A 17,681-nucleotide genomic window follows, 5' to 3' on the forward strand; every position below is an offset into this window, starting at 1 on the left:
GTAGTGGGCAGAAAAATAAAGAATGTCCATATCTGAGTGTTCAGCGTACAGGTTTGGAAGTTCAAGTAGGTCCCCACTAATCAAATCACACATGATAAACTCCTTAATCAGCATGGACTGTCAACCTTCAGCAATGTAAATAATTAATTTTTGAGCTGGTAAGGAATGTTGTTAAGAACATATTTTAAGACATTGAAACCAAGACCTTCTGGCCATCCACCAGATATCTAGAATGACCTCTTTCTTTTAAATACCTCTATGTCTTTGCAGTTGTGATATTCTCCCAGGGAAAGAAGAGCAAAAACCAATGTTTAGGCCACGTGTGAGCGTGAACTAGATTGTATTTTATTTTATTTTTTTTTTAGGGAGCAGCTGGAACTGCTTCCTTTCCTTTCACTGTGGGATTCAGATTTTAAAGATAAAGCAAAACTGATCCTTGTGAGCTGTGCATCTGGCCCAGGTTCCTTAGAGAAGTCTGTGGCTGCAGGGAGAAGCAAGCCCTACCCAATGGAAATGCAGAGCAGCAGATGAAGACTAGCAATGGGCAGTTGTACTTAATGGCATAATGCTGCTGTGGTGACACCAAATCCCTCTAACCTATTATAATAGCAGGAAATGTAAACAAGGCTTTATTTAAGCTTATAAAAGAAAAAGCAAGACATTATCAATGGAAATGAACATACAGTAAAGATTTCCCCTTCCTTTGCAGGTTCAGACTTCTTGATGAAGCTTTGCAAAATCAGAGAGCTATCCTGGAAAATGTTGTAGCTAAAGTGGAAGAGAAAAAAAGTGGAATTCAGGTTTCCACTAAACAGATTGAAGACAGGTAATTGTTTTGCATTTATTTCAGAAGATGAGTTATGAGTTAAAATACTATTTTCACTGAACACAGGTTACCATAATTAAACACAGATACTATTCCTTTTCTTTGAGAATAGGTAAAATGAAGATTAAAACTATCAAATTTATGTTTAAATTATGTCACGTTCACAACATTGTAATACAGGATTCCATAGTCCTTATGAGGCACCTGACAGCTAGTTTCAAAGACTTCTTTGTATAATCTACTGTTTCTGACCTAGAATTTGAAATAATAGAAATAAGAATTATTTTAAAAATCATAGAATCATAGAATGGCCTGGGTTGAAAAGGACTATAATGATCCTTATGATTCAAATCCCCTGCTGTGTGCAGAGTCATCAACCACTAGAACAGGCTGCCCAGAGCCACATCCAGCCTGGGCTTGAATGCCTCCAGGGATTCAAAAATAACTGAGTTCTTCAGAAATCTCAGAACAAACTGTGTTTCCAGTCAAGGTTACTATAAAATGGGAAGAGAAGAATAGCAGAACCTAGAGGAAATGGTTCAGCTTTCATTGGATTTCTTAGTCAACATTTAGATCAGTTCTTGTAACAAATACCTACCAAGCACTGAATAAATGATATACCAGTTGGCTCATCCAGGGATATGTATCTCTTCCCTGCAGGTTGCTTGAGGTAAAACATTTATACAAAAAAGTAGAAAATCAAATCAAAATGGCCAAGATGGTTTTGATAAATGAAATCAATAAACGAACAAACATCCTTCTTGAACAACTTGAAGTAAGTGAGTCTAGTTTCTTTCCTACCTTGGGAAATTAAACTAAATTAAAATTAAATCCCAGAGCCAATGAAAAGAATATAGACTGTGAATGTTATTGTCCCTTTGCTTATGTTTTCAAATACTTTTTTTATTGCTGAATTTTACGTGGAATCAATGGTTGACAAGGATTTATGATTAAGTAGCAAAATGTTTGCTTATCATGTTAACCACCTTTTATAATGCTATTATAGAGAAATATGTGCACAGTTTGAGTACTTAAAAAACATCTTTGATGTTAATGCTTCATTTGTCTAGCATTACACTTAGCATGTTTAGAAAAGGATCCTCGGGTCTGCTTTCTGTAAAAGATCCTACGGTTTTGACTTCAGTTTTTACATGTCCAGTTGAAGCATGTGTGATAGAGGTACCCTGAGGGTGGTAACACAGCTGCTTCTTTGTGGTCCCTGAATCATGAGTTGCTGGAAACTGGAAGAACTTTCTGAGGAATCACTATGTGCTTCCCCTCTGTTGGCATTCTTTCTTAGGTCTTCTCTCTTACGTGTTGTAAGAGATGAGGAAAAGCTCCATTGGCAAATTCAGTCTGACTTCTACTCTTCTCTTGTGCTATGTTTTTCTGCTAAGACAAGGCCAGAATGCTGTAATTTGTTCCTGAAGAAGCCATTTTTCTTCCTGAGTTTGGACACTTTTGTTGAATAGGATTTGCTTTATCTCTATGATTGATGATTGAGTGATTCTAAATAAGAGCATATGTGCATGCTGTAACTCCAGTGATTGTGTGCATTATGTTTGCTCGAGGGATGACAACTATCTCCTACTGTTCCACATTATTAACAGAAAATCACAAATGAAAGGAAGCAGAAATTGGAGCAACAACTGCAAGGTGTTGCAGTTTTAAGTACACAGGTTGAACACGTGCAGAACTTTGTCAACTGGGCAGTGAGCAGTAAAAATAGCATCCCATTTCTCTTCAGTAAAGAACTGGTAAGAGCAATGCTTATTTTCTCAATAAAGTGAAATTATGCAGCACATGTGAGAAATGTTTTAAGGATTTAATGTTTCTCCAATAAAACACTTTTCATGATCTTTTAATTGTTAATAAAATCATAATCCTTTGATTTGTCACCAGATTGTGTTTCAGATCCAGCGCTTGTTAGAGACAAACTCTAACACAGACGTAGCCTCTCCTCTGAAGATCAGATTCACTTGGGATCCCTCCTACTGGAGTAAGCAACTGTCCAATTTTGGTAAGAACAACATAGTGTTCTTTATTAGGCAAGTGCCCAAGGACAGACAAGACATACATGTACTTTCCCAAAAGGAGTCGTCTTTTTTTTTTTTTTTTTTTTTTTTTTTTTTTGAATCGTGGTTTAGGTTCTACCTGTCACAGTCCTGAAGAAATGCTGTTGTGACTAAAAACTTTCACGCTTTTCCTCTATTAGAAGGCATCATTATTTATAAGTATTACTCTATAAACATTGCCTATGAATGTACTCTATAAATGTCATTTTTGTGTCTTAGAAAATCACGGTGTAAGAACACAACTACAAATTTAATCAAATGGCTGTGAGAATGGATAATTTTTTAAGTAGTATTACGTAACGTGCAGCATAATTGGCTACCAAACAGTCTTAGCTTTTGCCTGATGCATGTGAAATGCAATTTTGTGCCAGCAAGCAATAGCTATGTAACTACAACACTGTGACCCTGCCAGTCCCATATGGATCCTTGGTTGAAACGGAGTACTTATTGTGACACTGATGCTATTTTCTCTGCCTTACCCAGGGATAGCTATGCTCACACTCTTCAGATCTGTTAGTATCTTAGTGGCCATGGGATCTGAAAAGTGCTTAAGATGCTTACAATCAATGGGCGCAAAGACGGCTTTAAGACATTGACTATGTAATATTGACAGTATTATTTATGTAATGAATGTGCATACTTTCAGCTTGTTGCCCACCAGTTATACATTTTCCAGGTGCTATGGGTTTTTACAGTAAATTCAGTTTGGTGGGCAGATCAATGGCATAAAGGGTTCTTCTCGTCCTGTTTTGGGACAATTAAAACTAGAAGAGGTAAAACAGTTGCAAAAGAGTTGCAGAGAATAATTTTCTCTCGGCTAAAAACAAGGAACAGATCAGTTCATAGGTCATTTCTACTTCTAGCTTTTATGATTCTTTCTTACATAACATCAATCTATTTTATTTTTCTCACTTTAACCCTGAAAGCAGTCATTTCTACCTGCACTTATGGATGGGAAAATGTGCTTGTAGTTAGTGAAGAGTGGAAGTATAAGCCGTATACATCAGTTAAAATAATGTGAGTGGGGGGTAGTTTTTCAAAGCATTTGCTGATATTTCAACCATGAGTACCATGGACATCTGTAGGAGTTTAGTGTGATTTTAAATCTCTGCAAAGTCCTGAAAAAATTTATCTTGAAGGTATATTGAAGGATTGTTTGGTAGGGTATGAGCCCATTTATGTATGAACCAAAAATAAAGGAATGACTGTCATTTAGAGTTTCCGTTCTGTAAATTTGTCAAGATCTTGGGAGAATAAGTTTGCTGTTATTATTATTATTTTTGCAGGAGGTTTCACTACGGAAGGTGGACACACTTCACATTCAGATGTCCTCCTATATGGCAATGTACAAGGATTACAGACACCCTTGTATCATGGGCACTGTTCCCCAGTGTCACAGCTGGAGACTGTGAATAACCAGCCACATCAGTTTCCCCCTGCCGCTCAGTGTCCTATTCCTGTGTGTTGCTCTCACTGCCTCAGTGTACCTCACCCAAACAAAGCTCAGCCTTCTCACCAGAACATAAGCCCCCATCAACATTTTCGACAGCCTCCCGAACTGCATCAGCAGCACTTTCCCCTGCAGTGCAGCATGCAGCAACGTGACAAAGAACAAAGGGGTGTTTCCCAGCCTTTGAAGCCAACGCACTCTGAACGAGAGCAGCAGTCAAGGGCTGAGTCAGAGAGTGCATCTGGGAGAACGGGAAAACACTTACCATCCCAGCAGCTGCAACAGACTGTGCCTCTGGGCTATGCTGTTGTATCACATGAGGCTCAGCAGGTTCACACAAGCCATCCACAGCCATTTCGCTCACAGACTGCTCTGCAGACATCAACTGTGCAAGTGCAGCTTGGCCATCTTCAGAAGATAAAGTCTAACCACGTGCAGCAGCCACCACCGCAGCAGCAGCAGCTGTCACCAGCATCACCACCACCAAGTCAATATGAGAACACTCACAAACAAGTCATGCAGCAGAGCCTGGACATAATGCACCACCAGTTTGAACTGGAGGAAATGAAAAAGGATCTGGAGCTTCTTCTCCAGGCCCAAGGGCAGTCCAGTTTGCAGCTGAACCAAGCTAAGCCACCTCAGCATGTTCAACAGACCATAGTTGGTCAGATAAATTACATAGTGAGACAACCAGCCCCGGTTCAGCAGCAAATTGAAGATGAAGCACAAGTAAGTTTTAAAAGTTCTTTCCTGTTGTTTCTGGTCAATGTAAGCTCGGAAATGGGGGACACCTTTAAGATTTCATGTAGGTTGAACTTTCTGCTGCCTTATCTATGCTAGTAATCAGCAGAAGCTTCATGCCTCACAGTGATCTGTCCAAAACTTTTGTAAAGTGCTGCATAAATAACAAAGATCCTGAGATCTGGCTCTCTAAAGAGACAAGGCAAGCAGCGGGTGGGAGGATAAAAGCATCATCATTCATCCTTTGTATGTAGGTAAACGAAGGACAGAACAATTGAATGACTGACATTATTTTTATAGCAAAGAAGGAATAAAACTCATCTTCTGAATCCTGTCCCAGAGTTCCTGCCTTTGAAAAAGGGTCAGTGCTTGATAGTGGGCATCCAAACTGTGTAAGGAAGATAAGGTGACACTATAAGAAGGCTTTGAAACTTATTCAGAACAGTGAGAATTGCAGTGGAAGGGTGGTTGAGGTCTCCCATTCTGTAAACTCTGTGGAGTTCCCACCTTGAATGACTTACCTTAGTACCTTACCTGGCTTTTGGAACTCCTATGCATTTCAGCAGGTTTATTGATCTTTTTCTATGAATATATGAGAGAAATATTTCTCTATTTATTCATTTATCTCTCCAGTTAGAGTTTGAATGTCTTGTTGTGTTAGTCTTTCCAGTTTTTTTGTATTGTGTGTGCTGTGTTGATGCAAGTTTGCTACTGTTTTTACTAAGATTTTGAAAACACTAACTCTTAATCTTGATTTATAGGTCTGTGAGAATTCCACTGAACTTGATGCCCAGAAGCCTGTAGTTCCTCTCGACAGAAGCAAGATATTTTCCATGTCTCAATCATTGGATGAAGAAATCAGTGTCAGCAGTCACTCCCCTGAAACAACATTGCAACAAACAACTTTCCATCCAGTGAGAAAGGTATAAAGAACTTTAAAGAATAAACATGTGAATGGGAAAACATAATTTGATATTGAGTGTAAGATGGTATTGGAACTTGCAATCAAGGTGAAAAAAATTAAAATACACTAAAAGTTGGCAAATTAACTTGTAGATCTTGAGAGACAGTCATTGCCTAACCTTGTGTACATCCTCCAGAAATGTGTATACACTGTGCTGTAGCCCAGATAGCAATAAGCCAGTGTTGTTTAGGTATAACTGGCATGACTGTTCAGCATGGATAGTGAATAAATAGAATATCTGCTTCTTCACAGAGTAAATTCTGTCACTTCCTGTCTTTAGTGATTTAACTGTCAGGTCTTTCTCCTATCATACTAACAGCAGTTGAATTTGAAAAAGGACTCCGTTTCTGATGAAATCCTGAAAGGCATCCTTCAAAATAGTGGAAATAACAAGAATTGTTAGTGGAGATGTGGTGTCTGAAAGAGTTATAACAATTCTGTTACACTCTTTGTGTATAAGCAGAAAGCCATAAACTTTTGTATCTGTAGAAAATTTTAGCATATGACATAGCCATCCTTTACACCCACTACTGGGCGTCCCTTGCTATTGAAGAAGAGGCAAAAGCAAAACCAAAAGATAATTCATCTTTCTCAGTAGATTCTTGCTGGCTTTGAATACCGCCAGTGCACTTGAGGTGCCTGAACTCCCTTTTGCCTCTCCATGGTTTGTTTAAAATACTCCAAACTGCACTTCATGTTCTGTTTGGTACACTTCAAATCTGTCTGGTATTTCTGTGCACAACTTGTGCCATGTAGAAGTGTTTCATGGATGTATTTTCTCGGAATTTGTGTGTATAACATTGTGGAAAAACTTGTCTTTCCATGCTAAACTAACAACTTTTCTTAGGCTATCTTGCTTTATTGACCCAATGTGTTTATGATCCTTTTGGGAACTGTAGAGAAACAGAAAGGCAGTGATTACTGAGGGTATGGAAGCAGCATAGAAATCAGATTTGGAAGCCACAGTGAAATCTGCAACTGCTAACTTATCCTGTAAAAGTGATGGCACTTCTGAATTGGGCGGGTGGCATCACAGTGTTCTGAGATGATGATGTTTTTTGCCTCTGAACTTTCGTATGTGGAAACAGAACTCACTCAGCCTCTGATGACAGAGCACAGGACTGAGGAAAGCTATGTACATTGTCTGCAAATGGGCTGCCTCTGCCGTAGGAAATGACTAAGAAAAGATATACTTAAGGTGTAAATAAGACCACGACCTTCTCTTGTAATGCAGACACACCCACAAAGTTATTTGTGAAAATAAATGTTAATATTAATGGATTAGCTTTGTTGAAGAAGCCATCCTTTTCTTCTGGACCTACAATGGAAGACTTCTTTTAACAGCTGAAATGAGAATTGAGAAATAGGGAAGAAAACTGAAGTACAAGTGCAAGAGACTAACGTAGTCTGATGTAAAAAAGAAGGAGAAAAGAAGAAAGAAAGGCCATGCAGGTTGAGAAGATGGCAAGAAGAGAGTAGACCTAGAAAAAAAAATAAGGGAATTTTTTTAGTGGTACTGAGATGTATGTATTCTTTTGCAGATAACACAGATCTCTAAAGTTTTTACTGGTTTTCTGGTGTATCTGCAAGAAGTGAGGATGCTTAAGAGCTTCAGTACCCCCATCTTTGCTTGTATTTATGTTTTCTACTGAGCTGTTTGGGGTGAAGTCATAATATCCTGAAGCTCTGGCAATGGCTGATTAGAAATGATGAAGGGTAGCAGCACAGTAATGAAATTCTTGAAATATATTTGTCATGAATGCTGCTTAAATGCATCTGACTGTTTTTGCTGGCAACAAAAATAAAGCTAAGTTTAAATGGGAGATTGGTTCTTTAAAGAATGAGAGGATGTATCTACTCATTATCATCTGTTTCCATGCTTGTCTTCAGACAAAAAAAATTCTGTATGGGTGTCTGTACACTTTCTATATGGCCTATGTTCAGAACATTTCACCTCTTATGTTCTTGGATGGCACAGATAGCACTTGGAAAATATGGTAGAGAAAATGGCTACAGAAACCTTTTGCTAACAGGAGGAGAAAAATTGTATTCTGCCTTTTAAAGAATACTTGGTGTTGGACTTCTTGGTGTCATTTTGCAGTTCTGTTGAACTCTGACACCCTTCACTGTATGAAGCACTGCTAGTGGACCTTGACTGCTGAGCTTCTTTCTTTAAGGAGAAAGCTGTGTGAACCAGGATGTAGCAAAACTCAGAGTTAACTGTTTGGTGATGTATTTGCTCAGATCTGTCCAAAAAAACCCCCAAAAACCAGCTTCCATTACTCTAGCGATTTTCTTTATTTTGGAGAGGCACAAAGCTTGATTACTATTGTAATTAATCACTTGTGTCTTAACTGTGAAACATGCTTACTGTATGCATTTATAATTTAGGACTGATGACAAGTTGAATTGTCTGTATATGGGATTGTATTCATGTGTGCCCTGAGTGCTCCTGAGTTCAAGGATGCTTATTTGAGTTATTCTGATGAATACTGTTTTCTGCCCCTTGTATTTAAAGCTGATCATTTATAAACCAAAGTAGAAAAGCAATGATGAAACACTTCAGACACTTTTAGAAAAGTCCTCATGTCTTGACACCTCAGCCTCTGTCAGGGCAAAAATTAAGCACTGCACTATTGAGTGGACTGAATTTTGGCTTTCCATAAGTATAAAGCAGGAATTTCTAGTCGGTGTTAGTTAGAAACACTGATATCAAAGCAACTGCTATCTTAGTGTTTGCACACAAAACTGGAGAGAGAGCTATTCAGGAACAGAGGCAAGAATAATAAGATATTTTTGGCCTAATTGTGTTTGTAGGAGTAATAAGGAGCATACAGTCCTTGTTTTCCATATCTATACCTAACTGCTATTTTAATGTGATGAGCAAGGGATCTAAAGGCTGTACCCAATATTTAAAGAAATGTCATTTCTTTTTTTTATTACTGCATATCTAAAATAAATTTATAGTTTAAGGCTTAGATACTGTTTCAATGTACTCTGTCATTATTGTAGAACTAGCTGGAGCTTTTTCCCCCTTAGACTCTAGAAGTGCATCCCTTCCTTTATTTAAGAGCAGAGACATTACTTCTGGGAGGGAAGGATTCCTCACCTTGTCCAGCTGTTGATTGGATCCTGGGTACATCCTGTCCTGTCCCTGCTCATCCTAAAAACATGATAGGCTTTGGCTTTCATGGTTCTGCCCATTGGAACACTGGGATCAGGACAGCATTTGTAAAGCTAAGGTTTGATTTTGTTCCTCAGCAGCTTTTGAAGATTTCTTCCCTTGTGCTTGTTTCTCCATTTGCTTAAAATAAATCTCTGAACATGTCAGACACAGTAGTTGTAAATTATTACGGAATGGTGTTATCTGCTCAGTTATAATCATATGCAATAGCAGATGCTTAGGAAAGGGCACATGAATCAGGCAAGTTTAAGTTGATCGTTTGTTGATACACCACACCTGCTTCTGAAAACCAGCTCTTTAGAGACTTTCTGAACTGCAGGGTGTACCCAGACAATTGTTTTGCAGCTGTTCATGGACCCCTTCTTTATGAATTTGTCTAATAGTTTTTGAGCTCACTTTGTACTGCTGGTCTCAGCATTCTGTGACATGAAATGGGGAAATAATAATAATAAAAAAAATTCCATACTATCCAAAGAACATTCCTGAGAGCATTTTGAAAGATAATTCTGTTTTAGTCCAACTGTATGCAACAGTGGCATGTGATGGGCGGTGGGACACAGTGGTTCATTGTGGGCTCAATGCGTCGGGATTTCTTGAGCATCCCCATACCAACATCACCATTGCTGCAGGTTTATCAGAAAGAGTGGTTGATCTCCATCTGTTGGAGGTGGCATTCTTGGGTATTTTGCCTTCAATGCATTTATCCTGAATTTATTTATTAAGGACAACTCTTCCATCTTAGTGGCAAGGGCTTTACTATTGGTATTTTGTTTTTGTGTTTTATTTATTTTTTTTTTTTCTTCAAAAGCAATGTGAAATTTGTGGGAAGCCCTAGGGAGCAAGGGACAGGTTTTATTGTCATTGGTATAGCACTAAACATGCTGTCATTGCTTGCTGATCAAAACTAATAACTTAATACCTCACCCTGGAACTTTTTATCTGAGCTTATGTGTGGAGTGAGTTTATTGCTGTTTTTTTGGGGTTTTTTTTCCTAATTATTGGCAATTTTAAGGGGATTAGATAGGAAATAAATGATTTTAGCAGTCTGGAATGTGCGGTCATGCAAATTTCTAAGGTAGCAGAGTATTTTTTTACTTAAAGAATTGAGCTGCTTACAGAACAGATGTGTTCATGCTTAATGCAATTAGGTACATTTCCCAGAATGTTAATTTAACGAAACCTTTTGCTTTGACCTGGAAAAAAAGAATAAATAAAACATGATGCTGCTTGCTCCATACAATCTCTTCCTCCTTCCACTTTAAGCCAGCTCCAATTTATTCAGACAAAATGTTAAGGAAGCTTTGGATTCTTTTTCTCATAAAAACAGAAAGGAAATCCTTTGGATTCTATTCTGAAGTGGGGAAATAGGAAAAAGGAAGCATGTGTACACTGTGTTATCAGTGCCGCTGTAAGTGGTGAGTTAAACAACTGGATTGGAGTAGTACATTTGTTTAACCTCCTAGCATAACGAGCTGCCAGGGGGATTGCTCCACTTAATAGCAGCCGTTCATTACTCTGCAAGCATTTGCGGCGTGTTATTTCTCTTATAGCAAAGAGAATTGGCGGTTCCTAGTTTTAGCTTTCTTTATCTGTGACACTTGAATGTCAACAGCCTTTGAGATTTTGCCAAAACAATCCTAACAAATCCTAATCCCAGTGTTTCAAGGTAAGTATTTGCTTCTCAGAATTCTTCTGTATTAGTGCTGCATGTTTACACTGGACATTTTTAAATGCAAGAGTGATCAAAGAAATATTTGAACTGAACAGTGTGTTTATTTTTTGTTCTCTGAAGGCACTTTGCATGTTCTCTATTCTTAACTTTCAGTACCATAGCTATGGAATTTGTGATAGGAAGCATTTTGGGGTGGTGATGCTACTGCCATTATACTATAAGGATCATCAGACCAAAATTAATTATGAAACAATGAGAATTTTATTTATAATATCACAGATGTAGTTGGATGTGCCAGGCTGTACATTAAAATGTCAAAAGTTTCAGAATTAACCTAGCTGAAGCCACTATCTACCCAAGAGCATAATTAATGCTTGTTGTTCAAAGGGTGCGATATAAAAGCAATAGAGCTTTTATAAAACAGAGATCAATTCTTTCTTTAAAGGCATCCCATCTGCAAAAACTATCTGAACTGTCAAGGGAGAAGAGAAATTTTTGCTAATGGCAAAAGAAATGATTATTTTAGGGAGTGAATTAATAGGTTATTAATGAGCCTTGTTCCCAGTGCATTGTTCACTTCACACTTGACAGCAGCTCCATGGATCAGGATGGAATGTGTCTGTTCTTAACTGTGAGTTTTAATATTTTGCACTGAAAGATCATAATGTTGCTTCATCATTAAGAAAACTACAAAATTAACTTTTGCCCCAAGGGAAAGACAGATGGCAGTTTGATGGCCTCATTATTCTTTTTTTTCTTTTTAACAAGAGTAAGGTTTTATATTAGCTTATATAATCCAAAGAGATCTCTTAAGAAGCTGATGCCAGCTAGAAGAGTAAGAAATATATATCCATACAATGCCATTAATTTTCAACTTTCTAACAATATTTGCTGTAATAAAATTTTAGGTGTATATCTATTTCTTTTTCCTTCAGTAGGAGTAGACCCAATGATTGCTCCCAGTAAGTAAACTTGGCTCTCTGAGGCCAGAAGTAATCCTACTTACATAACAGAGCTAACATTTTACCCACAGCTTTTGCAGTTATGCATAGGCAGACCATCACAGGTTGAGGCCTCGATATGTAACACGTGATGGCACAATTTTATAGTACAATTAAAGGACAATGTGTGTAATGATTAGAAGAAGTGAACAGCCACAAGGTCTCTAGTGAATGCTCTGTACAGCTCTGGGTGATGTTCTTACCACATGTGCACCCAGCATGCCCATTCCTAATGGAGCACATCATTAGGGATTTCCTATGGATCCCCAGTACTTTGGAGAATCTAGCTAAATAGGAATTTAACTGCGTCCCAGGGAATTAAGTAGTACCCACAGTGGACTTTGAAATAAGGGGAAAAGGCAAGGCTGATTACAGTCCCTCTGTTCAGTTTAAGCAGGAATTCTGTTTCTTATTTGTTTATTTTCTGTATGTGATTTAAGCACAATTCACGCATTCATTTTACCATCTGAAAAAGCCATGTGATAAAGAGTGATGGAATGAAAAAGAGTACGCGTTCTCTGGGGCATTCTTGATACCACATTTGCACGCCACATGCAGGAGCCTGTCAAACAAATTATGGCATGAACTGAACACTTGTAGTATTTGTGGTCATCCTTATGTGTCACTATTAAGACTGGCTTCTAAACCTCTGCAATGGAGGAATGGGAGACAAGGAAAATGTTGCCTCCATCAGTGCATTTCCTGTTATGCTGTGTTCTGTCTTTTTATTCTAATGTGAGGTAGGAAGAACATGTTTCACTAAATCTTGCTGGTTCCAAGATTTTTTCTAGTCCAGAAATCTTAGATTTGGGAAAGTGACCTCAAGAGGAAGGTGTCTAATACTCTGGCTGTGGAGACCCAGTAAGATCTCTGGTGGAAAAGGCCCCTCCAGAACTGCTAAAACTTACTACTACTTACTGCTTACATTTGATGGTAGAATGGCACAGACCTTCACCAACACTGCAGAAGAACTGACTTTTTTTGTCTCAAATGCAGGCCACTTTGTCTCACTGAGTGTGATCCCAAATCTGTGGCCAATGCTGTAGCACTTGTATTGCAAATTGAGGAAAAGGAAATAAAATTACCTCCTTAAATGAAAGTTGATGTCCGTGGGCGGAATGTTGTCTTAGCATAGGTGACATGCATTGCAGGCGGAGAGATTTGAGACTGATGTCTTTGGCACTATGCAGGATTTACACGGGCACATCTGACAGCTCAGTATGTCTATATGTCTATACTGTATTTACCACTGCCAGATTGATGGACAAAGTGAAAATCCAAACTGGAGTAACAGTTGAGAAAAATGCTAATTAAATCTAGGAAATAGGTCTCGAATTCAATTCTAAGTCATAGGCCCCTAGCAGAAAAATCAGTATAAAAATGACAACTCTGATTCAGATGCAATCATCAAATTTCTTTTTGCCTTGATTTATTTTGTAATAAGTACTACTTACTGTATTGTAGTCAAAAAAGGATTTATTCAGTCGATTTTCAAGGGTAATGAAACACCAATGAACTATGGAAAACTGCATATTGAAATGACACAGATCTGCATAATTCTTAAGGCTGCTTGTATTTGCTTCATACGGATGCTAGCAGAGACCTGATTTCAGTTCAGCCACGTGTTCCTGGATGTAAGGCAGCTTAGGAAAGTCACGTACATGAGTGGATTTTCCTTTGTTTTGCATGGCAGTATTTCTGACAGTGACAAATCACGAGACATTAGCATGTGCATTTGGCTAAAAATGCCTTTGTAGAGGCTTCAGTAAGTAGGCTATTCCACTTCTTTTGCAGCCACACTTGTAGACCCTTTTCCTTCTTAGTACATGTAATGTGACTTTACATTATGATATTTAAAGGGCAAGTATCTTAAGTTTAAACGGGACAGATTTACTACCATAAAGTATTTAGCATCGTAAAGTAACAAGTTTCATCCACTTAATGTCAGATCTGAATCTTAGTTCTTCTAAATCTTCATTCTAAGTAAAATTATCTGACAATTTCTGAATAAAATGATGAAATTTCTGGTCAGAATCATATTTCTCCGGGTGTGACATAACGGAAGTTAGGGTTGACATCAAAAATAGACGTAAGTTCAATATTCTCCATATTCCCCTTCGTTGTAGGGAGTTAAAAATCTGAATCCCTTGGAGTGATCAAAGGATGGCAATTTTTATAAATCACAGAGGAGTAACCTAGGCACCTCCTTTTATAGTTTTCAGTTTCAATAGGGGTACTGTGAAGCTTCTGGAAACAGTATTGGATTATGGTAGATACTCTCATGACCTTGTGACTCAACTGCTTCTTTAACAATAGCAGTGTCTAAACTGTTACAGAAACAGCAGTGTTTTACTTCTAAAACCTGGTTAACAAACTGTTTTTATTTCTTTTCCCAGCCTTCAGCATCATTAGGCGTTGTGGGCTTTTCAAACGATTTAGAAATGGAACTGCCTTCAAGACTATCGAGGTCGGTCGACCCACAGGTGCAAGGCATAGCCACTGTGGCACTTGGCCCATCCCCAAGCACCCGCTGTGACTGTGATACTCCACCAGAGCCAGTGCCTAGCTACAGTTTGGCACGGGGAAGAGCTCCAGTTGAGCTGAACCCTGGGATTTCTACTGCCCTCACACCAGATGATGCACATCAGGGCAGCACGAAGTGCAAGGTAGGAGTCACTCAAACTCCTCTACTGAAATGGAATCTGTTTTCATTGATAGCACGCGCTGTAGTTAGTCATGTAAAAACAGCTGTTCAATAAGTATGGTTTTCTTCTGGTACTTAAAGACTGATTGCATTGTTATTTTTATTAAGAAAATTAATAATTAGGTTTAATATTTTTTCCTCTGAAGCTGGAAAATGAAGATTTCAATTCTGTGGATCACCAGCCAGAAAACAGCTTGGCTACAGCAGGGCAAGATGTAGTGAATGAATTAAGTCTTTCTATGCAAAACGTTCTGGAAGAACCTATTAATCTTTCGGTCAAAAAATCTCAGCGTTGTACTTCTCCTTCTGAACTGCTCAGCAACAATTCTCTTCTTCCTGTGAATGCCAGGATAAAATCACTTAGAAATGAAGAAGGTAACAGGCTTTTCATTGTTTCATTTAAGTTTGGGGTTTTTCTTTCTTGTTACTGTACATTACAAGCATTGCAAAGCAGTTTGCATATTGATGTACTTTCACAAATGTGCTTCCCCAGCAAGCTTCAATTATCAAATACTTAATCCAATGGAAAAGTATTTGATCTCATTTGTGGAGAAAAACTTGAAAATGATATGCCTTGAATCTGTAACATCCTTCAGCTCTGAGCCAGAAACGCATGCATCTGTGTGAAGTACCTGGAGTATTAGTTCTCTGAGAAACACTCCCATTAATGAGACCTGCAGTTATGACTATTGAAGAGCTGGTTTGGAGAGTCCAAATTCAATTAAAAAAAAAAATTACTTCCAAAATGTGATGTGCCTTCTGCTAAGTCCTTCATGTCAGTAGCAGAGCAAATTTTTGTGAGGTTAATATATTGCACAGTATGTGCTTTTGCTTGGCTCTGTCTACTGTGGAACATTCCCTTCAGCCAAGGCCTATTTCTTTAGTCTTAATAGGGAATTAGACCTTATTTAACTCTTTACGTGGGCAAATTGCCAGCAGCCTTGTGCTGCACTGTATAGCCTCATTCCTGCAAACTCTAAAAGTCAATGGAACTATTCATGCAAGCAAGGGATTTCGGGATCAAACTGCTATTCTGTGACTTATGCCAATATTTGGCTGCATTTCCCTGTAAAAGATGAATTAATATTTCTATCTCCATGCTGTGTTTTTATTCCGAGAATTCTAATTAGTACAAAGAAGACGTAGTTCAGTGAGCCAAGTAGATGAGTTTGTCTTCTCTTAGATGTACTATGCCAAGTTGTGACAATTATGCCACAATCAGCTGTGAGTGAGTAGCAAGGATCATCTGTGCCCCTAAAAAGCTGTGCCTCAGTTAGGCTTAAGTCTTTTGGAGATGAGCAGTTGTGTAATGTCTGGGCTCTGCAATTACTGTGCAGCCCAGGGCTGAATGCAGTGTTACAGCTGAGGCCTCTGGGGCACTGAGCAAAGCAGCTCCTGCGTTTTATATTCCTCACTACAGGCAGTGGGCAGCATTTGCCATTTTTCTGCAGCTTCATTACATGATTAACTTACATGTAGTGAATAGTACGACACTCACCCTTAGTTATTTCTACAAAACAGTTCTCATCTCAGTCAGTCATTTTCCTATGCTAATTCAATCACTTTCCTTCATACACGTGGTACTTGATGTTGTCTCAGTTAATTCCTGCTGACTTTGGAGGTTTTTCCATGATGTATTAAGATAAGTTTTGAGTTTTTAACGTTCTTGCAACTCCTCTGGGTTGATGTCTTTCTCAAATTTGTATAAGTATGCTTCCTCATAAGCCAAGTAGCTGATGGAAAAGTTGATTAATATTGGGATTCCAGCACCACTGGAAAATCCTGTTTTGACAAAGGGCAGCAAGAGCTTCAGATCAGTATGCAGTCATGCTTTAGTAATTCTTTGCAGATTCTCATCTATTAAATTTCAACTGAGCAACAGTTGTAGGTGAACGACATGAAATACACTTCTACTTGTTTTGTCTTGTTTTGTTCCCAGTGACTGAGAACAGTGATAGAGTATCATGAAGGTACATTGCTCTTACACAACAGGATAGGGACCATTGACCCCAGCTAGATTTCCTTTAAAAAAGCATGTTTTGGTAGCACACACTTGTCTCCAGGTAGACATATTTGCTTTATTTTCTTGTTAATATTATCCATGTTGAAATAATTTGTAACAAAGTTGTTACGGGTGATGTCAGTGGACTGTTCTATACAAGAGCACCTGTTAGAGCATTCATCCCTGCCCCTATTCTATCCTTGCCCCTAGTCCATCTCTCCAAAGTTGTTTCATTGCCTGTGCCTAGTGTTGGTCAAGAGTTGTGGCTATTTACATGCTTATATAATGGATAGTTTTGAATTAATATGTTTTTATGTTACGTATGCTGAAGGGTATAAAGGATCATACAATGTAGCTTTTGTCCCTAAGAGAGTCATAATTTCTTTCCTGTTTTTGAGTAACTAGAATTATCCAGAGGCTTCTAAGCATGGAACAGGAGACTGCAAAAACTTCCTGAGCCTTAGACTGTGGGTCTGCTTTTGCCAAGTGAAGGCTATATAGCACAAAGGATTACTCATAATGTTCCCTGTGTATGGATGTGTGCAGTGTGTCTGTATATGTCTATAATTCCAAGGGAATGTAACCAATTCAGCAAAATGTTTTGGAAAGGCTCCTCATATACAGTACAGAAGTTCTAGTTAAGACAAAGACAAAGAATGTTCCCCAGAATAGAAAATAGCACACACATTTAATATACATACTGATGAACTGATCACATAATTCACTTATGTTATCATATTAAAAAGCAGTCAGAAGTACATGAATATTAAAGTATGTTCTACCCAAATCTGACTCTGATATTATAAATATTTTATTTTTTCTTCTTTTCTGTTCCAGTTTCCAATAACTGTGAAAAGGAACATTTTGAAATGGTTATGAAAGGCAATCAGAATGTCAGGTAACAGTCTTTTTTAATACAACAGCACTAGTCATGGAATTTTATTCACGTGTTTAGAAAATGTCTCTTACTTAATGCAAATGGAAAAGTTTTTTTAAGAAGAATGCAAGGCTCCTTATAGATAATAATTCTGAAAGTTATGGAGTATTCTCTTAAACTTAAAA

The 17,681-nt window shown here is 38.2% G+C and overlaps 1 protein-coding gene across 1 annotated transcript in view; it reads left to right on the top strand.

Annotated features, from left to right (window-relative positions):
* The window catches only part of TRIM66 (tripartite motif containing 66), a gene marked incomplete at both ends in the record, with an annotated part of 41,556 nt that overhangs the window by 16,976 nt on the left and 6,899 nt on the right, over positions 1–17,681 (top strand). Inside the window, 9 exons of the mRNA XM_079537534.1 lie at positions 710–826; positions 1,487–1,601; positions 2,437–2,583; positions 2,729–2,846; positions 4,188–5,080; positions 5,854–6,015; positions 14,310–14,579; positions 14,764–14,992; positions 17,457–17,517. Of these exons, the coding sequence (XP_079393660.1) occupies positions 710–826; positions 1,487–1,601; positions 2,437–2,583; positions 2,729–2,846; positions 4,188–5,080; positions 5,854–6,015; positions 14,310–14,579; positions 14,764–14,992; positions 17,457–17,517 (2,112 nt within the window). The remainder of the gene's footprint in view (positions 1–709; positions 827–1,486; positions 1,602–2,436; positions 2,584–2,728; positions 2,847–4,187; positions 5,081–5,853; positions 6,016–14,309; positions 14,580–14,763; positions 14,993–17,456; positions 17,518–17,681) is intronic.

Source organism: Tetrao urogallus (genome assembly GCF_951394365.1).
Source record: "Tetrao urogallus genome assembly, chromosome: 6".
Classification (NCBI taxonomy): domain Eukaryota; kingdom Metazoa; phylum Chordata; class Aves; order Galliformes; family Phasianidae; genus Tetrao; species Tetrao urogallus.